Raw genomic sequence first — 18,455 nt, 5'->3', positions numbered from 1 at the left:
CTATGCAGGTTAAAACGTGGGGATCATCAGGATGTGGCGACCCGAGAACAGCAGCCCTGCACTACAAGCTTTTCATCTCGCTTTCGGTGTTGGCGGACTTTTTGTCCCGTTCATTGCCATTCCTGTCCACAGGAAGCGCAATCAACGCGAGCATATTGAACGCAGCCGGCTTTTACTTGAGGTTAGAAGTTAGGTTTGGCTCGATTGTGGAGTTTAACGTCCCAAAGCGATTCAGACTAATTTCGACCACCTGGGATTTTTTCACGAGCACTGACATCGCACAGCACACGGGAGTCTTGCTTTTCGCCAACATTAAAAAGCTGCCGCCGAGGCCTGGATTTGATCCCGCATCGTTTGGAACAGTAGTCGAGCGCCGTAACCACAGCGCCATCCAGGCGGGGCATCTGCTCGTGGCTGGTAACTTTAGTTTCTTGGACAGCAGCAATGTCAAAGTCATTTTCAATGACTAGGCGGCTACCCCGGCACTGCCTGCTCCTACTTGACAAGCCTCGGACATTAAGTGTGGCTACACGAAGGGCTTTCTTGACGTTCGTTGTCATGCTCACTTAGAGCAAAAGGGTTGCATTGGTTTATCTGTGTCCGCTGTGCTGCAGACCATGCGTCTTTTAAAGAGAAAGTCGACCGCCGCACCCCTGAGGGCTCCCAGCCGTTTTGCTGGAACTTGAGATGCCGCCATGATTTGTGCAGATGAAGGTCGCCGACACCGGAGAACAACACGGCCACATTGTTGCTGGACCCCTGGCGGACCGCTTTGTCGTGAGGGGTGGCTGTCTGTTTTGTCTTGCTACCGAGTCACGGCTGTTTTGGGAGGTGGTTCCTCGCTGCAACCGTCTCCAGCACCCATTGTCCCTACATGCACTCTTTTTGCTGGTCCCCGCTCGTGGCACTCACAGGTGGAGCTTTTCATTTCCTGTCAACCATCGACAGAGCTTTCAAAGCCCTGCTGGGAACCCTTTTCTACGACCTTTTTGCTGCGTGGCTTTTCACTCGCGTGATCTTATTCACCAATGCTAGCATCACCTTGGGTTTCTTCCCTGGCGGGGTAAGAGGCGTCGCTCGCTGGTAGCTGCACTAGCCCACCTTCAGCGCATCTGGAGGCTTCTTCCAAGTCTTGAGCGTTCATGACGGGCTCTGCTACTACATCAGTTCTCGGTTGGACTGAGATGGTAGCGTCCGTCTCTACGCATTCGGTATCGTCATGCCCGAAGCGTCGGCATCGCGTGCAGGATGAGACTTTGCAGTCACACTTGATGTGGCCTGTGCTGCCGCACCATAAACACAAAGGAGCTCGGTTAGGAACCACCATCAATGCAACCTCACTTCTGACACGTAAGTGATGAGGCAGATCTTCGATTGTGGTTCCCGCCTTCAACCTCAGGGCCACTAAACATGTCTTCGACTCCCTGTCGTTGATTCCTCGGATTCGCCACTTCTCTTGGGTCAATTCGGTTACCTTGCCATAAGCTGCCAAAGCAGCCCAGACGTCGTCGTCGCTGACTCCATGAAGAAGCCAATGAACTTTAAGCCTGACGTCTTGGTTGTCCGGATTAATAACGAGGCACGGGCATGCCTTGACAATGAGGTCTCCTTTAGCAAGCCTGCGCTTTGCCACTTCAATTGCCTTGATTGTCACTGCCCAAACACGATTCATTTGACGCACCCAAGGTGATAACGTCGGGGAGGGCATTAAAATCAGCAAGGGCATTTCTGCAGGACACTGATTTTGACTCTAGATGGTGACAGCTGGAATGGATTATGTTCTAATGTGAGTAAATGTGTGCGTTGATGCTGACTTCTGGAGTGGACTATGCTATTCGGTGAATGAATGTGTGCATAGATGGTGACTGCTGGATTGGAATATGTACTAATATAAATGATTGAGCGCATGGCAAATTTCAGAAATATTAGGACTTTTGTAACACATAAGTGACGCTACGGTGGAGCGATTGCCAGCAGAATAAGCAAGAATTCCACCTGTAGCACACACCTCAACTCGAATCATTTCAATCTTCTACACGGAACGGCTGCGCCTTCACGTTTCTATGCAAAGCAAAAACGGTATTCAAGACTATCTGACCTGAGGGCAGTTGCGGCAGTATCACTTGGCAATTGTGTCAGCTCAGCTTCACCAGTAACCCTTTTACCATGGGCAAAAACGGATGCTGATACCGCTCTGTTGGAGCACATGATAAGCACGTCCGCTCTCTAGCGCAACCGGAAAAAGAATTCTGCAAGGCCAGCAATCGCCCTGTCCCTCTCTTGTCTAATGTCCTGTCAGAAGTCGTGACTGTATTATCCCCACAACAGTGTCGCATCAAATGGCCCAAAACATCCAGTTATTGAGGTTTGAATATGTCCTCCACCAACACTACCACCATCAGCACCGCCACCCCAAGCTCAGTGATTCTCCTGAAAGTATATGATGCTGCCGTGTTGAGGATGTCTATCGGATGTTGAAACATTCTTGTGCAACCTGCTGACGTTTATTATTTAATAGAAAAAGGAGGCAGCTGCATGCAAAGGGCTCGCTTGTCGTATATCTCCTGCTACAAGCTGAAAGAGGAGGCATGCAAGGGTTATGTTGTTTAGAGGTTGCTGACCAGCCCTAGGCTTAGCTCAAACGCAAATGATTAATCCATAATGTTTTAGTGGCCTGTGTTCCGTCAATTGTGGCTCAGTGCCATCAATTCAGGGTTCGCTGCGGCGATTATTCAAATATCTCTACTAGGGAATGTAGGATGCAGACGAGCTGGCTGGCTACCGCCGTTCTGACCAAGCATGTGCTCAAGTATTCGCTTCCATCTTTGTGTTGACTAAAAAGACATGAATGACCTTAACAGGGCAAAAAAGAAAATGCACAGTGGTCGAAAGAGTTCCGCAGTTCGGAAGTCAACTTTTAAGATGATGTTGTGTCTTGACGCTCCTTCGGGTGCAGAAGACGTATGCTATGGTCCCCAGTGCACACAGTATCCACGAGTGTTGAAATAGCGACAATGTTTCTTTTGGTGTTGTATTCTCTGAGTCTGACCACACCGTGTGGAAAAAAATGGGTTCGCAAAAATTCAGATTTTGGCCCCCCGTACACGATCATTTTCACCGAGAGAGGGTTGAGGTTGGCTTTTTTGTCAACCATATCAACCATAACAGCCGAGCACCAACCAAAGATGGTGGCTACTCTTCAGAGCTGAGGATCAAATTGAACATCTGCCATGTGCGAGGCTGATGGCCTACCACAATAGGAGCTTTGTTGTCGAAAATGGCTAGCGGATAAGTAAAATATGGTTCGAGAGTCGTCTTTTTCGCAGGTCATCGCGGGTAGTGACAAGTGAACAAAACCAGCAGAAGTGCATGTACGTGTGCATAACTGACGTCCGATTTTGAAGACGTCAAGAATTCTTTGATTTTGGTGCAGTTTAACAACGAAAAGTGCTTTAAACCCTGAAAGCCGGCAAAGTCCTGGTAGCCAGTAGTTCAGAGTAGAGCTGTAAACGCTACAACAAGCACGGGATCAAATTTTTGTGTAACGACAAGAACTGCGAAGTTGAGAATTATTATCAGCTTAAAGCGAGCGTACCAAGCCCTAGGTCCCGACGCACATCAGTGGCTGAATATTTGTGGTAACTGTGAGGGCAGAAATGTTGCTAACCCTCTGCTTATTATCAACTTCATTATACACTGCCATGCCAAAATATAGACATTCATCAGAAATGTTTCATACAACTTTTATTGTGATGGCAATACTGTGCCAGGTTTTGAGTCGCGTAGTGGTTAGAGCGCCCGTCTCGGATGCGGGAGGTGGTCAGTTCGAAACCCACTGCCGGGCACCCACCGGCAAAAATGGGTACAAGCGTCCCCCGGCCTGGTGCTCGGCTTTTCCAGGGGTGTGCGTTTGGGAGAAGCTCCTTAAACCCCGCTGCGCGCCCCTCCTCCGCAGTGGGCCCAAACCCAGTTTCGAACCTCGCGCCTGCAAAGGTGGTTCTGTTTGTCTTGCAAAGGTACTTCCTTTGACCCTCACCTGAAGTGCTCCCTTAGAGCCTGAGCTGCAGCAGTCCGGCGGAGGCCACGTTTGAAGAAGACGAAGAAGAACGCTCGGCCACCGGCACCCAATGCTTTCGCTCCACATTTAGTTTCGCTCCATGCAAAAGCAGCGGTCCTTGTATTCAATATAAAAGATCCTGTAAGTCTGTCTGTAATATATCTGCAGCAAATAATACCACAGGTTATATCATTAAAGTATTTAGGGGTCGCTTATGATGCTAATCTTTCATGGCAGCCCCACATTAACCATATTGCTACGAAAGGGGCTCGGGGCGTGGGCATGTTGCGCCGAATTAGTCGTCCCCGATCTGGAATGCGGAGAGATGTGCTTTTAATGGTTTACGTTATGCATGTGCGTCCAATTTTAGAGTTCGGTTCAGTCTTGTTTTCTCGTTTAGCAGCTTATAAAATTCTACCGCTTGTTCTCTTGGAGCGAGAAGCGCTTCGGTTTGTCATGGACTTCCAAAATTTGTTGCCAACAATGTGCTCGACCTTGAAGCCCGGATACCTCCTTTGGTATATGGACTACAAATTCTAACTGTTCAGACGTACCTAAGGATATATGAATCAGAGTTTCAGCGATCTATGTCTATTTTTTGCTGTCAACCAACTTCTTTTTTCGGTGTCTATTGGCGTACATTTCACACCCCGCAGGTAGTTATGGTCAAAAATTTGCTAGAGCCTTTAAATGGTTTCCTTCCTAGTATTCTACCCATACAAACCAGCGGTCCGTCTGTTGAAATTGTCTATGACGACATATTCCCGAATAATGTTAGACTTATCATCCGTTATTCTAAACAGATTATTAGATGATCATTTAAAAAGCCTTTCTGCTAGTTTATTAGTAGCTACTGACGCATCTCAATGTAATGAAAAGGCGGGTGTGGGTATATATTGTCCGCATTTAGACTGGTCTTTTTCTGTCTGGCTTGCGGACTTCACCCCTATTTTTGAAGCGGAGTTTCTGGCGGTGGTACTCGCTTTACGGAAATTAGACTCCTCTTTTTCTGAAGTGGCTGTAATTTCCGACTCTCTATCCTTGTTTTCATCTCTCTCTTCGTCAGCGGATTCTGCGATAGTAAAAATCTTTCTCTCACTGATCCCTAGACATTCGAAAACTGTACATATGGTATGGGTACCAGGCCACAGCAATGTAACTTTAAATGAATATGCTGATAGTTTGGCAAAAGAAGCCCTCAATGGCCCCGTATTATCTATCCTTGCGGCAACAGCGTACATCACCGTAGCGATGTTCCGGAGAAGGGTTTTATTAAATACGAAAAATGGACATCTTTTAGGATCTTATGACTATCTGCATCTAAATTATTCTTGGAATACAAAATTATGTCATTCACGGCCACTTGAGTTGTCTCTAACAAGGCTGCGATGCCGTATCCAACCTTTAAATTTCTATCTTTACAGGTTCGGTTTGGCACTTTCTCCGGTCTGCGCATTTTGCGGTGAACGGGATTATTAGATCACTTTTTATTGTTTTGCAGCCGCTTCACTACGTTGAGAAGACAGTTGATGGAAAGGCCATTGCAACAGCTTGGCCTCAGTTTAAGTAGCCCGATATTGTTATCATTTGGCGACACCATCCTTGGGCACAGTAAAAGGTCTGTTCTCAACGCCATGCAAAATTGTTTACTGGAATCAAATCGTTTTCCTGTCTAAATATTTAAATATCACTTGTTCTACAATTCCAGTGTCAATCTCCCGTGTGTGTTACCACTTTTCATTTTATATTTCACTTATTTCCCGTTTTGTTTTCTTTCTTTGTTTGTCAGAAAACAAAAGGGTGGCATGAATGGCCGCTAACGTTAGAGGAAGTATAGTAGCTTTGTAATGGGACTTCCGTGCGATATAGCCGGGAGGTCATATATCCCCAGTCCATTGTTACACGACAGGAACGTGGGTGGATGCTTTGTTGGCGTTCGAGGTGTAGCACGTTGTGCGTGTTCGGTTCGATGTTTAGAGTATTGAAATCATTATTAGTTAACTTAGTGCACCCAATTCTGCAAACTGCGCGTCCTAACGACCGAATGTCGGGAGAAAATGCATAGCGAATGATACTGGTTTATCTCTAGTCAGGAACGACAGAGACAAACTTTTTATCGTGTGCATTTTTTGTTTGCTTCAGATACTGATTTCGTATCTTGTACTAGATAAAGGCTATACTGCGCATTATCGAAATGCTCAGGGTTGTTTTTTTTCTCGCGTACGGCACAACCCTGAACGTCTTTGACTGCAGTCTACTATATAATGACGCTTTTCCGAATCAGCAGGCTATGTGGAGCAGCCATGTACGCGCTCGTCCTGTTCCTGGCACTCGTAAGTCATTCGTAAATTTATTGCTTCTGTAGTTGAATTTTCATTTTATTGTGAACGTTGTATTACTTTTCGTACGTTCTTACCGCGCGGCAGAGGGAAACTAGGGCGCGGCAGAGGGAAACCAGCCCCTCAAGTTGTCATTTTGAGATGGAGAATCTACACTGCAGAAATGTAAAAGTCTAAGCGTTGCATCACGTTTGGACTCATTACCATTATGAACCAAAGCAACGTCATTATCATTGCTAATGTCATCATTATCATCGCTACTATCATCCTCCCGGTAGACAAGGGGAATTATGATGTGCTTATCACGAACCACCTTAAGAAGGACATTGAAATTACACCATATACCATTAGATATTTGTTTGTTGACAAAAATACTTTTGTGCCTTATGATCTATTTGTGTTGGTGGGACTATTTAGTCCTTGGAAAAACTGTATGATGGACAGACATGCCGAGCCACCGAGACTGTCCAAATCCATGTTTCGTGAGCAGTGGCCTCGGGTAAGAAGTGTATATGCTGCACAGAAGAACCTCCAAACTAACTGCCGTACCTAGACGCATGGGTGTGCCTTTATGAATTTTGATGTTTTGGTGGTAGCAGTGCCGGGTTAGGAATATTACGGGCTCATATTAAGCAGCCCGGAAACTTGAGACATGAATAAGTTTGAGTAAGGGAAGGTTTTACTTATTGTACGGAAGTTCTCCCATGCAATGAAGAAAAATAAAATCCCGGCCGTGGCGAAGTTAGGTAAAGCGCTCGGCTGGAGATCCAAGGTATGGTTGTTTGATTCGCGGTGGGAACAGGATTTATTTTTAACTCTCTTCCTCGCGGTAGACAAGCAGATTCATGATGAGCGCTTAATGTTCCCGGCTGAAATCGTGCTTCAAATATGCAATAGAGAGAAAAAAAATCCCTGGCCAGGCGCAGTTGATTAAAGAGCCCGGTTGGGGACACAAGGGACAGAGGTTCGATTCCCGGGGCAGACGGGATATCTATTTTTCTGAGGACGTCATCATGACGTCATTGGATTGACAGCTAAAGTCTAACCGATTGAAAGAACTAACGCCGACAGTGTGAGCCATGAACCTAAATAATCTGGGGTTGACACTTATGGTCTGATCTAAAGATATAACGCGATAGCGTACAAGATACCACCCAACACAAAAAACCTTACTTTAACTTATGCCACATGAAAGTGCCTGCGTGACCTACAGGGGAACATGTCTTGCTAGAGATGCAAGGGTCCTCGCAAATATGAAAAGAGAGGCGTGATTTGGCGGCTCTTGCCAAGCGTAACGTCAATCAATCCAACGTGTAATAAGTGCGCGGCCACGTCAGCTGCAGGCTACTGCCTGCCAGCGCCATACTCATGATTTTTCCCGCCCAACGCCGATGTCGACAATGCGGACAACGCTGGGCTTTTCTGGCGAACAGCGCCGTTAAAATGGCACAGAAAACGTTGGAACACATCAAGAATAGTACACCTTCCCGCATGCGTTCGAAACGCTGGTTAGATGTGCGTGTGATTGAAATTCATGAATGGAGGATGTCTTTTTTTTTTTTTTTTTTTTTGCGTAGTGACAATGGGAATTAGTGCATATGATCAGCAGAGCACAGTGAGCGCATCCAAGCAGATGCGCGAAGAAGCCAGTACACTGCTGAAAGCCTTTGACTGTTCATCCTTGGTTTTCGCATATTTGTGAACCAAAACTTAAAACTAAAATAAAAAAAAAAACGTCGCTGAACAGCTCGGACAGCTTCCCAAATAGACAAACTTTTCCCGAGAAAAAACTTCGATAAACTAAATATAAACTTGACATAAGTCGCAAAGATTGAACGTGAGTTTTCAGAGGTACATTGATGTTAAGAATGAGTACGCTGAAGGGGAAGTTTCTTGGCAAGTAATTCTAATTAGGTCCACCCATCTAGTTACCGCACATGAGCTGCAATTTATAGTTGCGGCCTGAAGAGATTGTTTTGGCGAACCATTCTTTCTGAAGTTGGTCTTAGAACGACGGCCCTTGTAAGCCGGACGGGCATCCAGGTTCGAATGTGCTCCGTTCTTCTAGCGGATGTCTGGACGCGGCTTCGGACGTTCGAATATTATTCGGACATCCATCGGCCATATTGGCCGCGCGAAAATCCTCGCATTGCAAACTAGATTACGTCTAGCTGATCTTGGACTGATTTCGCTTACTCCGTTTCTTCCGTTATTTCAATCTAAAAGTGATGAGAGGGGAGAGGAGAAGGCTGCCTGTTGATTCAGTACTTAATTCGAGCGAACGCCGACATAATTTTTTAATATATCGATGACAGGTGAAAACTATATTGTCAAGGCCCTTTGTTCAAGTTGACAAAGTGCGCTTTTTATTGAAGTAAAAGCTACCTTTTGGGCATAGTCTAATACGTCGCTTAACAGCCGTGTGCTCTCTAAAACCCGTCTTGAGTACACTTATGCAAGGCCGTGGAAAGCGAAACACCCATGATTGCACTTCAACCCGAAATCCGCACGATTGAGGCACCCGTAATGACTTGCAGCAAGCTAAATGTTTAAATTTACGAATGCTAAGTTCCTGGCCTAATGGGGCCTCGAACACTATACTAATCAACCGGTTTGAACCGCCATTGGGCTGTCAATACTGACGCTGTTGACGAACTGTGTTGTTTTCTTTCCCTTTGTAATCTGGTGCTCAATTTCGTCCCACTAAGGCTGCACAAGATGCATATGAAGGCACGCTGAGGGAAAGCGCAAGCTGACTTGTATTGGTAGGACACAGCGTTTAATCAGAAAGAGAACACTTTCAAACGCAAAAACGAGCAGGGTGCCCCCCCCCCCCCCCCCCCCCCTCCCTCCTGACTTCGCAAATCAAAGGTGGATACCGACACCGTATACGAAGCAGCGCAGCACTAATAATCAATTTATTACAGTGAAAACCGGCAGTTTCAGGCAAGAATGTTCTATTGGCAGGATCGTGAAGGATCATTTTTTGTGAAAAGTGATTTATTTTGCAGCTGGGCAAATATCAATGCTGTCAGAAAGAGCTAGAGGAATTCGTTATTGTGAATAGGACACAGTCATACCGGTAGTCTCTTTTTAGTGTATATTTGAGACTTAAGCACTGTAAACAATTTTCTCGCAGTGCTTTCATCCGTAACCAGTTTATGCATGGAAGGCCAAAAAAAAAAAAGAAAAACAATATAGAGGCCCACTCTTTGCTGAGAGATTAACGCGTTGCTAACCTGCGCAGTACATTATATACCTTCTACACCTTATCACAAAGTAATTAGTGCCTATCCACGCCTAAGTACTAAGAGCTCATGTGTCAGAGTAGGTGCATAATTGCTTAACTGCTGTGCCTTCAGGTTTATGAGCCGGTGTCGTTGTTCTACATAGTACAGTCCGGTAGCCAATACTTATTTCGAGTACCTTTTGTCATTCAGGCGTCAGCTGAGCCCAGGAGGCCCTTGTACAATATTGCTCACATGGTGAACTCCATTGCTGATTTGGATAATGCCATGAAGGATGGTGCCAATGCTGTCGAGTCCGACATCGCCTTCTCCGATAACGGGACAGCGACAAGGCTCTACCATGGAGCACCATGCGATTGCTTCAGGGAGTGCCACGCCGAGGAAAGGGTTGACCGCTTCTTCGACTATTTACGAAGGAGTACCAATGAATGTAAGAAGACCAGGTTATTCAGAATAATTACCGAAAAGCTTTAGAAAGAGTACATTGATTTCGAGGAGCGGTAATGATGTGGCTTGGTAGATTATTGGATCTTTCTTCTTACCTGTGGTTCACACGTGATTATTTATGGCTTTCGTTATTGGGCGTAAATGCTTATTTTAGCACTAAACGTTAGATACACGCAACCAGCAATAAATAAATAGCACCTAAGGGTCTTGACAATAGATTATTTTATTATTGATGATTGATTGCCATATGTAAGTAAAATATTTCATTGGGCAGAACCGAACTGTTTATCTCGTGTTGCCAACAATTTTGTCGACTGTTTTTTTCCGCAAAACGAATATTAAACTCGCAAGACTCATCGTTTCACACTTATATGACGACTAAGGAGGTATACATATAACAAGGTTTATTTCACTGATTTTTATTTCTTGTATACCGGCGGCATCCTGCTAGACAATAACTGGGATTGCCAGAAGGGGCGGCTGAGAAGCTTTTTACCAGTTATGTTTCAATCCTAGAACGAATGGTTAAAGCATGCTTTCATTGATTTATTGTGTTCTGTTCAATGGCCATCATCTTTAGCATGCAACCGTTGCACCAAACGAATGCAGCCCCAATTTGCCATTTCACGTGCTATTGTTTCACTTTTCCAGATTGGGGCCCGTATAAAAATCAGTTCACCCTTCTCTTCCTCGATCTCAAAATTGAAGGTGTGGATGAGGATCGAAAATATGCGGCAGGCGTTGACCTGGCGCAGAAACTAATCCTGAATCTCTGGCATGGAGGTAAGAAATTTATATTACAGGTGGGCAGTCATCAGAGCCTGAACGATGATCACTAATGTTTATTTTTTCAAGTGACAGCCGTTCATAACGGTCTCCCATGGCCCTGTGGTAGTTCACTAGTCTAAATATCAAAATGTCTAAAATACACCATAACCCATGCATACATGGACTCGACAGCACCGGGTTGAGTCAGCGTCGAGTAAGCGAGGTCACAGTTACTCGATCCTTTTGGTGTCTACATGACCTCGCATTCTAGTCCGTAAGTATCGCAGCGGAGCTTAGCGTCGAGATTCGAAGTTATCTTGTAAGTTTCGTACCTGTATTTGTTTCCGTTGCCTTTTACTATCGCGAGCTTCAATTATGATTTTTTAACGTTGATGAAGGCTAAAAAGCATTCAACTTCGTTGACGCTCCTCGCCGCTCCGGAAGCTTTTTGATCCTAGAGTTCCCGTAACTCGAATCCTTGACTCGACAGCGTCTACATGCTTTTAGTCAAGCGGGTCCAAGCGAGTTAACCTACCCCCTGCAAGTGAGTTACCGCGACCCGCTCCGCCACCTATTTTACTCGATCCGACTGTGTATACATAAAACCGACAACTGGTTTTTTACTCGGCAGGCTTACTCGATCCTACTCTGTCGAGGTCAAGTATACAGGGCTATGGACACGAAAATAACGTGGGAGTCTTGTTGATCGACTGCCCCTCAAATGACGATAGCAACCGAAGAACAAGAAAGAACTCGGAAATGCTTTGTTTTAGGCTGGATAGTTGGACTATTGACAGTTTACATATATAAAGCAATTTAAAATTATGAAGTCATGGAGAAGGATGTGAAGCGGGCATAACCAAAGGGAATAATGGGAAAGTCAATAGTCGCACCGTGGACAGCACTGCGAAAAAAAAAAGACATTTTTTTAAGGACGTGCAAACCGGCAAGGTGAGAAACACATAATAATGAGAACTTCTCTTAGTACTGGAAATATGTCACTTCATAATTTGTAGACTAGCAACAGAAAGTGCAAACGGAGAAAGTAAAGAACCATTATAGATAGTTCATGGAGTTTAACGTCCAAAAACTACAAAGGTTATGAGAGACGTCGTAGTGGCAGCCTCAGGAAATTTCGACCATCTGAGGTTCTTTGGCGTGCATTGACATAGCACAGCACACGGGCGTCCTGTTTTTCTCCTCCATTGAACGCCCTAACCTCTGCGCCACAGCGGAGAAATTCAGAAGTACCTAACTATCAATTTGCGATGACAGTGCGTTACCGTTACGTCAACCACTGCCCAAATAGTCTTTTTTAAACTCAGGATTTATGATATGAACAACACGTTGCTTATCGAGTCCTTCCGTAAATTAACGCTACATATGCATTCGTTATGATAAACTCTGCTTAGCTAACTACGGTTTAGATTGAACCGTTAATAGCAAGGCAGATACTCGCAGAAAAGTTTCAGCCAATAAATAAGTGATGTTTGTCCCAGAAAAATGTAGCACGCTTCCTGTCGAAAGGCTAAGATATACATAATGCGTATAATGTCTACTGGCTCGAACTATCTACAGCGAGAAAGGAAGATTGGAGCAAGTTATATTATTTGCGCGTAATTGTAAAAATTAAGAAAGGTGTTAATTTATGTTAGCTACCTGTTTTCTTATAGGTGTATGTTGAACGACACACAGCACTGCAGTCTTCATTTCTTTAGTAGTAGTAGCAGTAGTAGCATTTATATGGCCATATGAAGATGCACGCTTTATGCAAATATTCGTTCTTACTGGCGCGGTCACGCATTAAGGCGCAAGTGGTGCTGACAAATCAGTGTTGGTGCAAGGCGGAGGGGTAATGAATATACATATACGAATAATACTACAAGATACATGCTAACAGCAAGTGCATGTGTTCAGTGTCACGTACCGAAATCTTAGACACGTCTTTTTTCATTTTCGTCAGCAGTACTTCCTTTCCGGACTATAAACGTTCTGCTTTCGATTCCAAGCGTTTCTGGGAAGAATGTGCTCCGGGGTGCAATCGATACAATATCGAGCTACAACAGCAGGCTCCTGGACAAACTAGGTGAGCTGGTAGTGATTGGTGCTGTTTTCTTACCACTTGTTATTTTAACATTATAAGGATATCTAGACGGGTTGAACCTTATATAGAAAAGAAATGATGGCCGAAATATTGCGGGTAGGTCAAATGCGAAATAGGTGTGCTGGCTCTTCTGTTTTCACTTCGGTTTCGAGCAGCACATAGTAATTAGCATGCTGCCATAATTGACCACATTATGTGAAAGACGACCTTCAGTTCAGTTCAGGCGTTCAGTCGTGTCCGACTCTTCGTGACCCTATGGACCATGTCACGCCACGCTTTCCGGTCTCTCACTATCTTCTTAACATCACATAGCTTCATCTGCAATGCCTCGAGAATGCCATCTAACCATCGCGTTCGCTGCCTACCCCTTCTCCGGCGACCCTCAACCTTTCCCAACATCAAATCTTTCTCCAGCGACTCCTCTCTTCTCATCAGATGACCAAAGTAGCTGAGCTTTAACTTTAGAATTTGACCCTCCAATGAGCAGTCAGGGTTTATGGTCGACAATATCGACTGATTTGATCTTCTGGCAGTCCAAGGAACTCTTAAGAGTCTTCGCCAGCACCACAATTCAAACGCTTCAATTCTTCGGCGGTCAGCCTTTTTCACAGTCCAACTCTCGCATCCATACATCACAACTGGAAAGACCATAGCACGGGTGATACGGATCTTGGTTGACAGACTAATGTCTCTGCTCTTTACTAGGCGGTCAAGGCTAACCATTGCTCTCTTTCCCAGAAGCAGGCGTCTCCTAATTTCATGGCTGCAGTCTCCTTCCGAGGTAATCTTGGCGCCCAAGAACAGAAAATCTGTCACAGCTTCCACTTCTTGTCCATTGATGCTCCAGGACTTGATAGGGCAAGACGCCATGATCTTCGTCTTTTTAATGTTCAGTTTAAGCCCAAACTTCTCACTCTCTTCTTGTACGCGCATCAGAAGTCTCTTGAGTTCCACTTCACTTTCTGCCATTAAAGTGGTATCATCCGCATATCTAAGGTTGTTGATACGTTTTCCAGCAATCTTCACTCCAGCTGAAGACTCGTCCAGACCGGCCTTCCTCATGATGCACTCTGCATATAGGTTAAATAGGCAGGGCGACAGTATGCAGCCTTGCCTCACCCCTTTCTCAATCGGAAACCAATCAGTAAGACCATGACCAGTTCTGACTGTGGCCTCTTGCCCTTCATAAAGGTTCCTGAGGAGACAGATGAGGTGAATTGGAACTCCCATCTCTTGGAGAGCTTGCCACAATCTGCTGTGATCTACGCAGTCAAACGCTTTCGCATAATCAATAAAGCAGAAGTAAATAGGTTTCTGGAACTCTCTTGCTTTTTCCATGATCCAGCGAAGGTTGGCAATTTGGTCTCTAGTTCCTCTGCCCTTGCGAAACCCAGCTTGCACGTCCGGAAGCTCCCGATCCACATACTGCTGCAGCCTACCTTGCAGGATTTTTAACATCACCTTGCTAGCATGCGAAATAAGCGCGATCGTGCGGTAGTTGACTGGCCATAGGGTTTTCTTGGCAGGAAATACTGGAGTGGGTTACCTTACGTGGATACAAAGACCCGCAGTTCATGTCATACGAATGTACAGCCTTTGTCAAAACTTTAGAGCCCAGAGGGTTTGCTTTTAAGCCATTCATTATGACTTCTATAACAATCGTCGAAGTCCTAGCCGTTAGAGAGGGTAGGACGAAACATATTCTTCTCTTCAATAAGTTTGCAAAGCTGGGAATGCATTACGAGCCACATAGTATGGCTCAGAAGTGGATTCCTTGGGCTGTAAACTTTTGGCAAAGGGTGTACATGTACGTCTAGAAATAGCTTATCTTAATTGGGATCACTTGGCTCCTCTGGGTCAAACCCGGATCTGAAAAGTGGTTCCCAATTTGGCTGCCCTTGAGAACAGTTTCATGCCTTCGAACGGGCGGCTTGGGGCGGGAAAATGGAACGACGTTCGGACGTGTGAACAGAAAGAAATTGCCGAAATCGGTGGAATAGCTTCAGTTTTAGCAAAACAATTCACGGGAATAGCTTATGACCTCATGTATTACAATGCGATATATTTCGAAGCTGTTCACGTCTTAATGTCGCAGTGTGCGTAATTCTCTCATGGTCCCATTTGCGGACCCCTACACGTCTGCTTGTGGACAGCCAGACACAACTTCGGGTAATAACGCCGATGGTTAGATGTTTTCATCGTGAAGGTTTCTCTAGGTGGTGATACGGACACAACCAAGATAAATCAAAGCGAGGAGTTCGCACTTAAATTCTAGGAATGTAGATTCCATTGTTATGATGTAATGTTCCTCTTGTCAGTAAGGAATGTTATCACAGGCGCAGCATTTTTTTTATCGAGGCTTCTAATGGTGCTTTATCATTAATATGAAGGGAAGGTAAAATGCAACGTAACTATATTTCAAGTGGTGGAAAGATTTAGGAACGTAGATAGCACTTTGGTGACCATGTCTAAACTACAAGCACGGAAACGCCAGCAGCTGTACTTGTTTCGTGATTACAGGGACGACTGTGATAAAATCCACACCTCGTAGGAAAGAAATTGAAAGAGTAGACAAGCCCGAAAGTTGGCAAATTTTAAAGGTACTTAGTGTAACATGGACGCAAAGAAGATGCATCGAAGCGAGGACTTGGCACTTGAATTCTAGGATTGCAGATTGCGGTGTTTTGATGTAATGTTCGTCTCGTCAATGAGGAATTTTATCAGAGGCGCAGAATTTTTTTTCGTGGAAGCTTCTAATTATGTCCTATGATTAAGACGAAGAGGTGTGAAATACAGCTTAAATATTTGAAGTGGTGGGAAGCTTTCGGAACGTAGACATCACTTCAGACATCGTGTCTAGACTACAAGCACTAAAACCTACGTTGCTGTATCGGTTTCATAATTACAGGGACGATTGTGGTAAACTCTACATCTCGTCGGCAAGAAACCATAAAAGTATAGAAGTGTGAAAGTTCGCAAATTTTATAAGTACTTAGTGTGAGGTAAAAACATACTTGAGTGTGGGTGACTACGGAAGTCACCCACACAAATTTTAGTTTCCGGAATACTTACTGTGATGTTCTAATGCTGAGCATATTTCTTGATTTAGGATTTAACGTTGCCGATAACGACGATGTTGACAGCATCCGGGGCATGTACCAGCGACTCGGCATATACCAGCACTTCTGGCAAGGTGATGGCATCACGAATTGCTTGTCATATCTCTGCTCAGCCGAGAGATTGAAGCGCGTCATCAAGAACCGCGACTCCTACGGGCGCCAGCACTACGTCGAGAAGGTATACCATTGGACAGTGGACATCCCGGAGGTGATGCGGCGTTCAATCAGGTAACTGCTTTGTTGGGGAGAGAGCTTCGTGGTAATCGCGAACTTCTAGGCACAAGATGACGTCACGAAAGTGCAGACTTAATTACTGCTATGCTATGGTAGTCTGGTAGGTATGTGGCAGGTCTGGCATGACAGTAACAAGGATATCAATGAGAGAAAAAGACAAAGGGTCTGCATCGCTTTAGCGTCTTCCGGTCTGCATAGTAGTAGCACTAAAGACCAAGTTGTACAGAAAATCTGGGTTCAGTGCTGTTAGCCTCATGACAACAATTTAATAAAAAACATAATTATTACCAAGCAAATAGCGCTCACTGCGCTTCTTAAAGATAAGCACAGTCATTGAGTCTAGTCGGCCCCCTCCTTTGAGGGCTGGGGCACAATTGTGTTTCGAAATAACAGAGGGCTTTAGGCAAATGGCTTAGCAGCCTTATTTAAGTGCTACCTCTCATCCGCCTGAATTCGTCTTTCGAGAAGTTTTTCGTGCAAAAGAGCGTTACTTGCATAGCCTCTTGTATAGTTCCTATACTTAGAGAAATTGTTTGAGGCCGATTTCACGAATGCTATATAGCATACATGAAAAAGGGAAAACAAAAGCGTTGCGACATGTTCTAGGTACGTGGAATATTTTATTTTCTTTACGAAAGCAAGGAACCAGAGGTTGTAAAATATGTTTGACCGATTTTCAGTGAATGCTGAGGCACACTGATGTTCACGTATGAAGTTCCATTGAGCGGATGTCTCCAGTTTCTTGAGCTATTTTTTACATTCTGTTTGTTCAACTACCTACGCAAACAAAAATAATGACATACAATTCGGCCCCTGCAAAATCGGACAAGCGATGCATTGGCAAAAACTACCTGCGTGGTGTTCTTGAGAGGTCGTACCCACATAAAATTGATGTCAGGTTGCCGACTGAAGTTGCAAGGTTTGCAGAATGCCAGTGTCTCTGACGATACCGTGACGGCTAGCTGTGATGGAATACGTGATGAAATACATCACAGCAGACAGGCGTCGGGCCAAGGGAACCGAAAACGGCTGCAAAAGACACAGGCTTACAGCCGTGCATTATATGTAAGCGCAAATCGAACGGGCTGAAAAAGTTGGAGGGAAGTGTGGTCTGGACGTTTTTTCACTGTGCCCGAAAAGCGAGTCCGCATCTGCAAAGGTGTTAGTGAGAAAGGAATCCGGCCTCAACAAAACGACAACCACGAATTCAAGTTTCCACCATTGCACTACGGGCATCACATACTGCATACCCCTCTCCTGTGGTAAATGTTATGTAGGCCAGGCTGGACACCACATAAATTAACGGCTACGAGAAAGCCATCGGCAACTTGATTCATTAGTGGGGGACCTCATTTGGCCAGCACTGTAGACGTTGTGGGTGAGCGCCGGTGTTTGATGCCACGTGTGTTGGGTAGACAGGCCCAAGGTTACGCCGTGAGATATGCGAGACCTATCACATTAATAGGGAAGGTGATAACACGGTCAGCACATATTCATTTGCCTTACCGAATTATGAAAGATGTAACAAGGAAACAGTTTCTCACATTTAGACCAGTTTTTTGCTTGCATTGTTGCAAGCAGCGTGTGCATGCGCCATCGCACTATATTTGTGTACCTTTTCTGTCACAGTAGGATCTTCAGTTGATGTTTAGCTTTCGTCGTGTTCTTTTTCTTTATCTTTTCTCTTATTCCATGCGATTGTCTTTTTAATAATTAAAGCACAGCGCAGTTATTAGGATTATTTTAGGGCATAGCATTTCATTTAAAGTTCTTTCGTGTCATGTATTGCAGGGCCGGTGTGGATGCCATCATTACCAACAGACCTCGTCGCATGTCCAGAATCATGGAAGAAGATGAGTTCAGTGGTCTAGTGCGTCTCGCCGACCTCACTGACAGTCCCTGGGAGCGCTTTTTCGGCCCAACGCTTTCGCCAGGGCAGCTCACCAAAGATGCCAAGCACCTCGCAGCTGAAGGCTTCGACTCAGTACTCGACGATGCTGTTCATTTTCTTGAACAGTGATTTAAGGATGTTCATGCATCACGACAGATAACGAAAACTTTATTTGTGCGCATTATGAATCGCAAATAAAGATAGCCCCGCTCCGCACTTTGCATATTCTCCGACTTCCAGGTATGAGT

At 45.0% G+C, this 18,455-nt stretch overlaps 1 protein-coding gene across 1 annotated transcript; it reads left to right on the top strand.

The window, feature by feature from the left end:
- Positions 1-9,848: 9,848 nt before the first annotated feature.
- LOC146188565 (dermonecrotic toxin SPH-like) lies at positions 9,849-18,337 on the top strand. The gene is made up of 4 exons (XM_084605075.1): positions 9,849-10,074; positions 10,743-10,874; positions 16,073-16,310; positions 18,108-18,337. The coding sequence occupies exons 1-4, from the start codon at positions 9,879-9,881 to the stop codon at positions 18,334-18,336; spliced, it is 795 nt and encodes a 264-aa protein (XP_084461201.1). The 5' UTR covers positions 9,849-9,878; the 3' UTR covers position 18,337.
- The last annotated feature ends 118 nt before the right edge of the window (positions 18,338-18,455 follow it).

Source organism: Amblyomma maculatum, chromosome 5 (genome assembly GCF_055883805.1).
Source record: "Amblyomma maculatum isolate TAMU_Amacu chromosome 5, ASM5588380v1, whole genome shotgun sequence".
Taxonomy (NCBI): domain Eukaryota; kingdom Metazoa; phylum Arthropoda; class Arachnida; order Ixodida; family Ixodidae; genus Amblyomma; species Amblyomma maculatum.
Note: the sequence above shows the minus strand (reverse complement) of the source record. Positions and strands in the feature narration are given on the sequence as shown.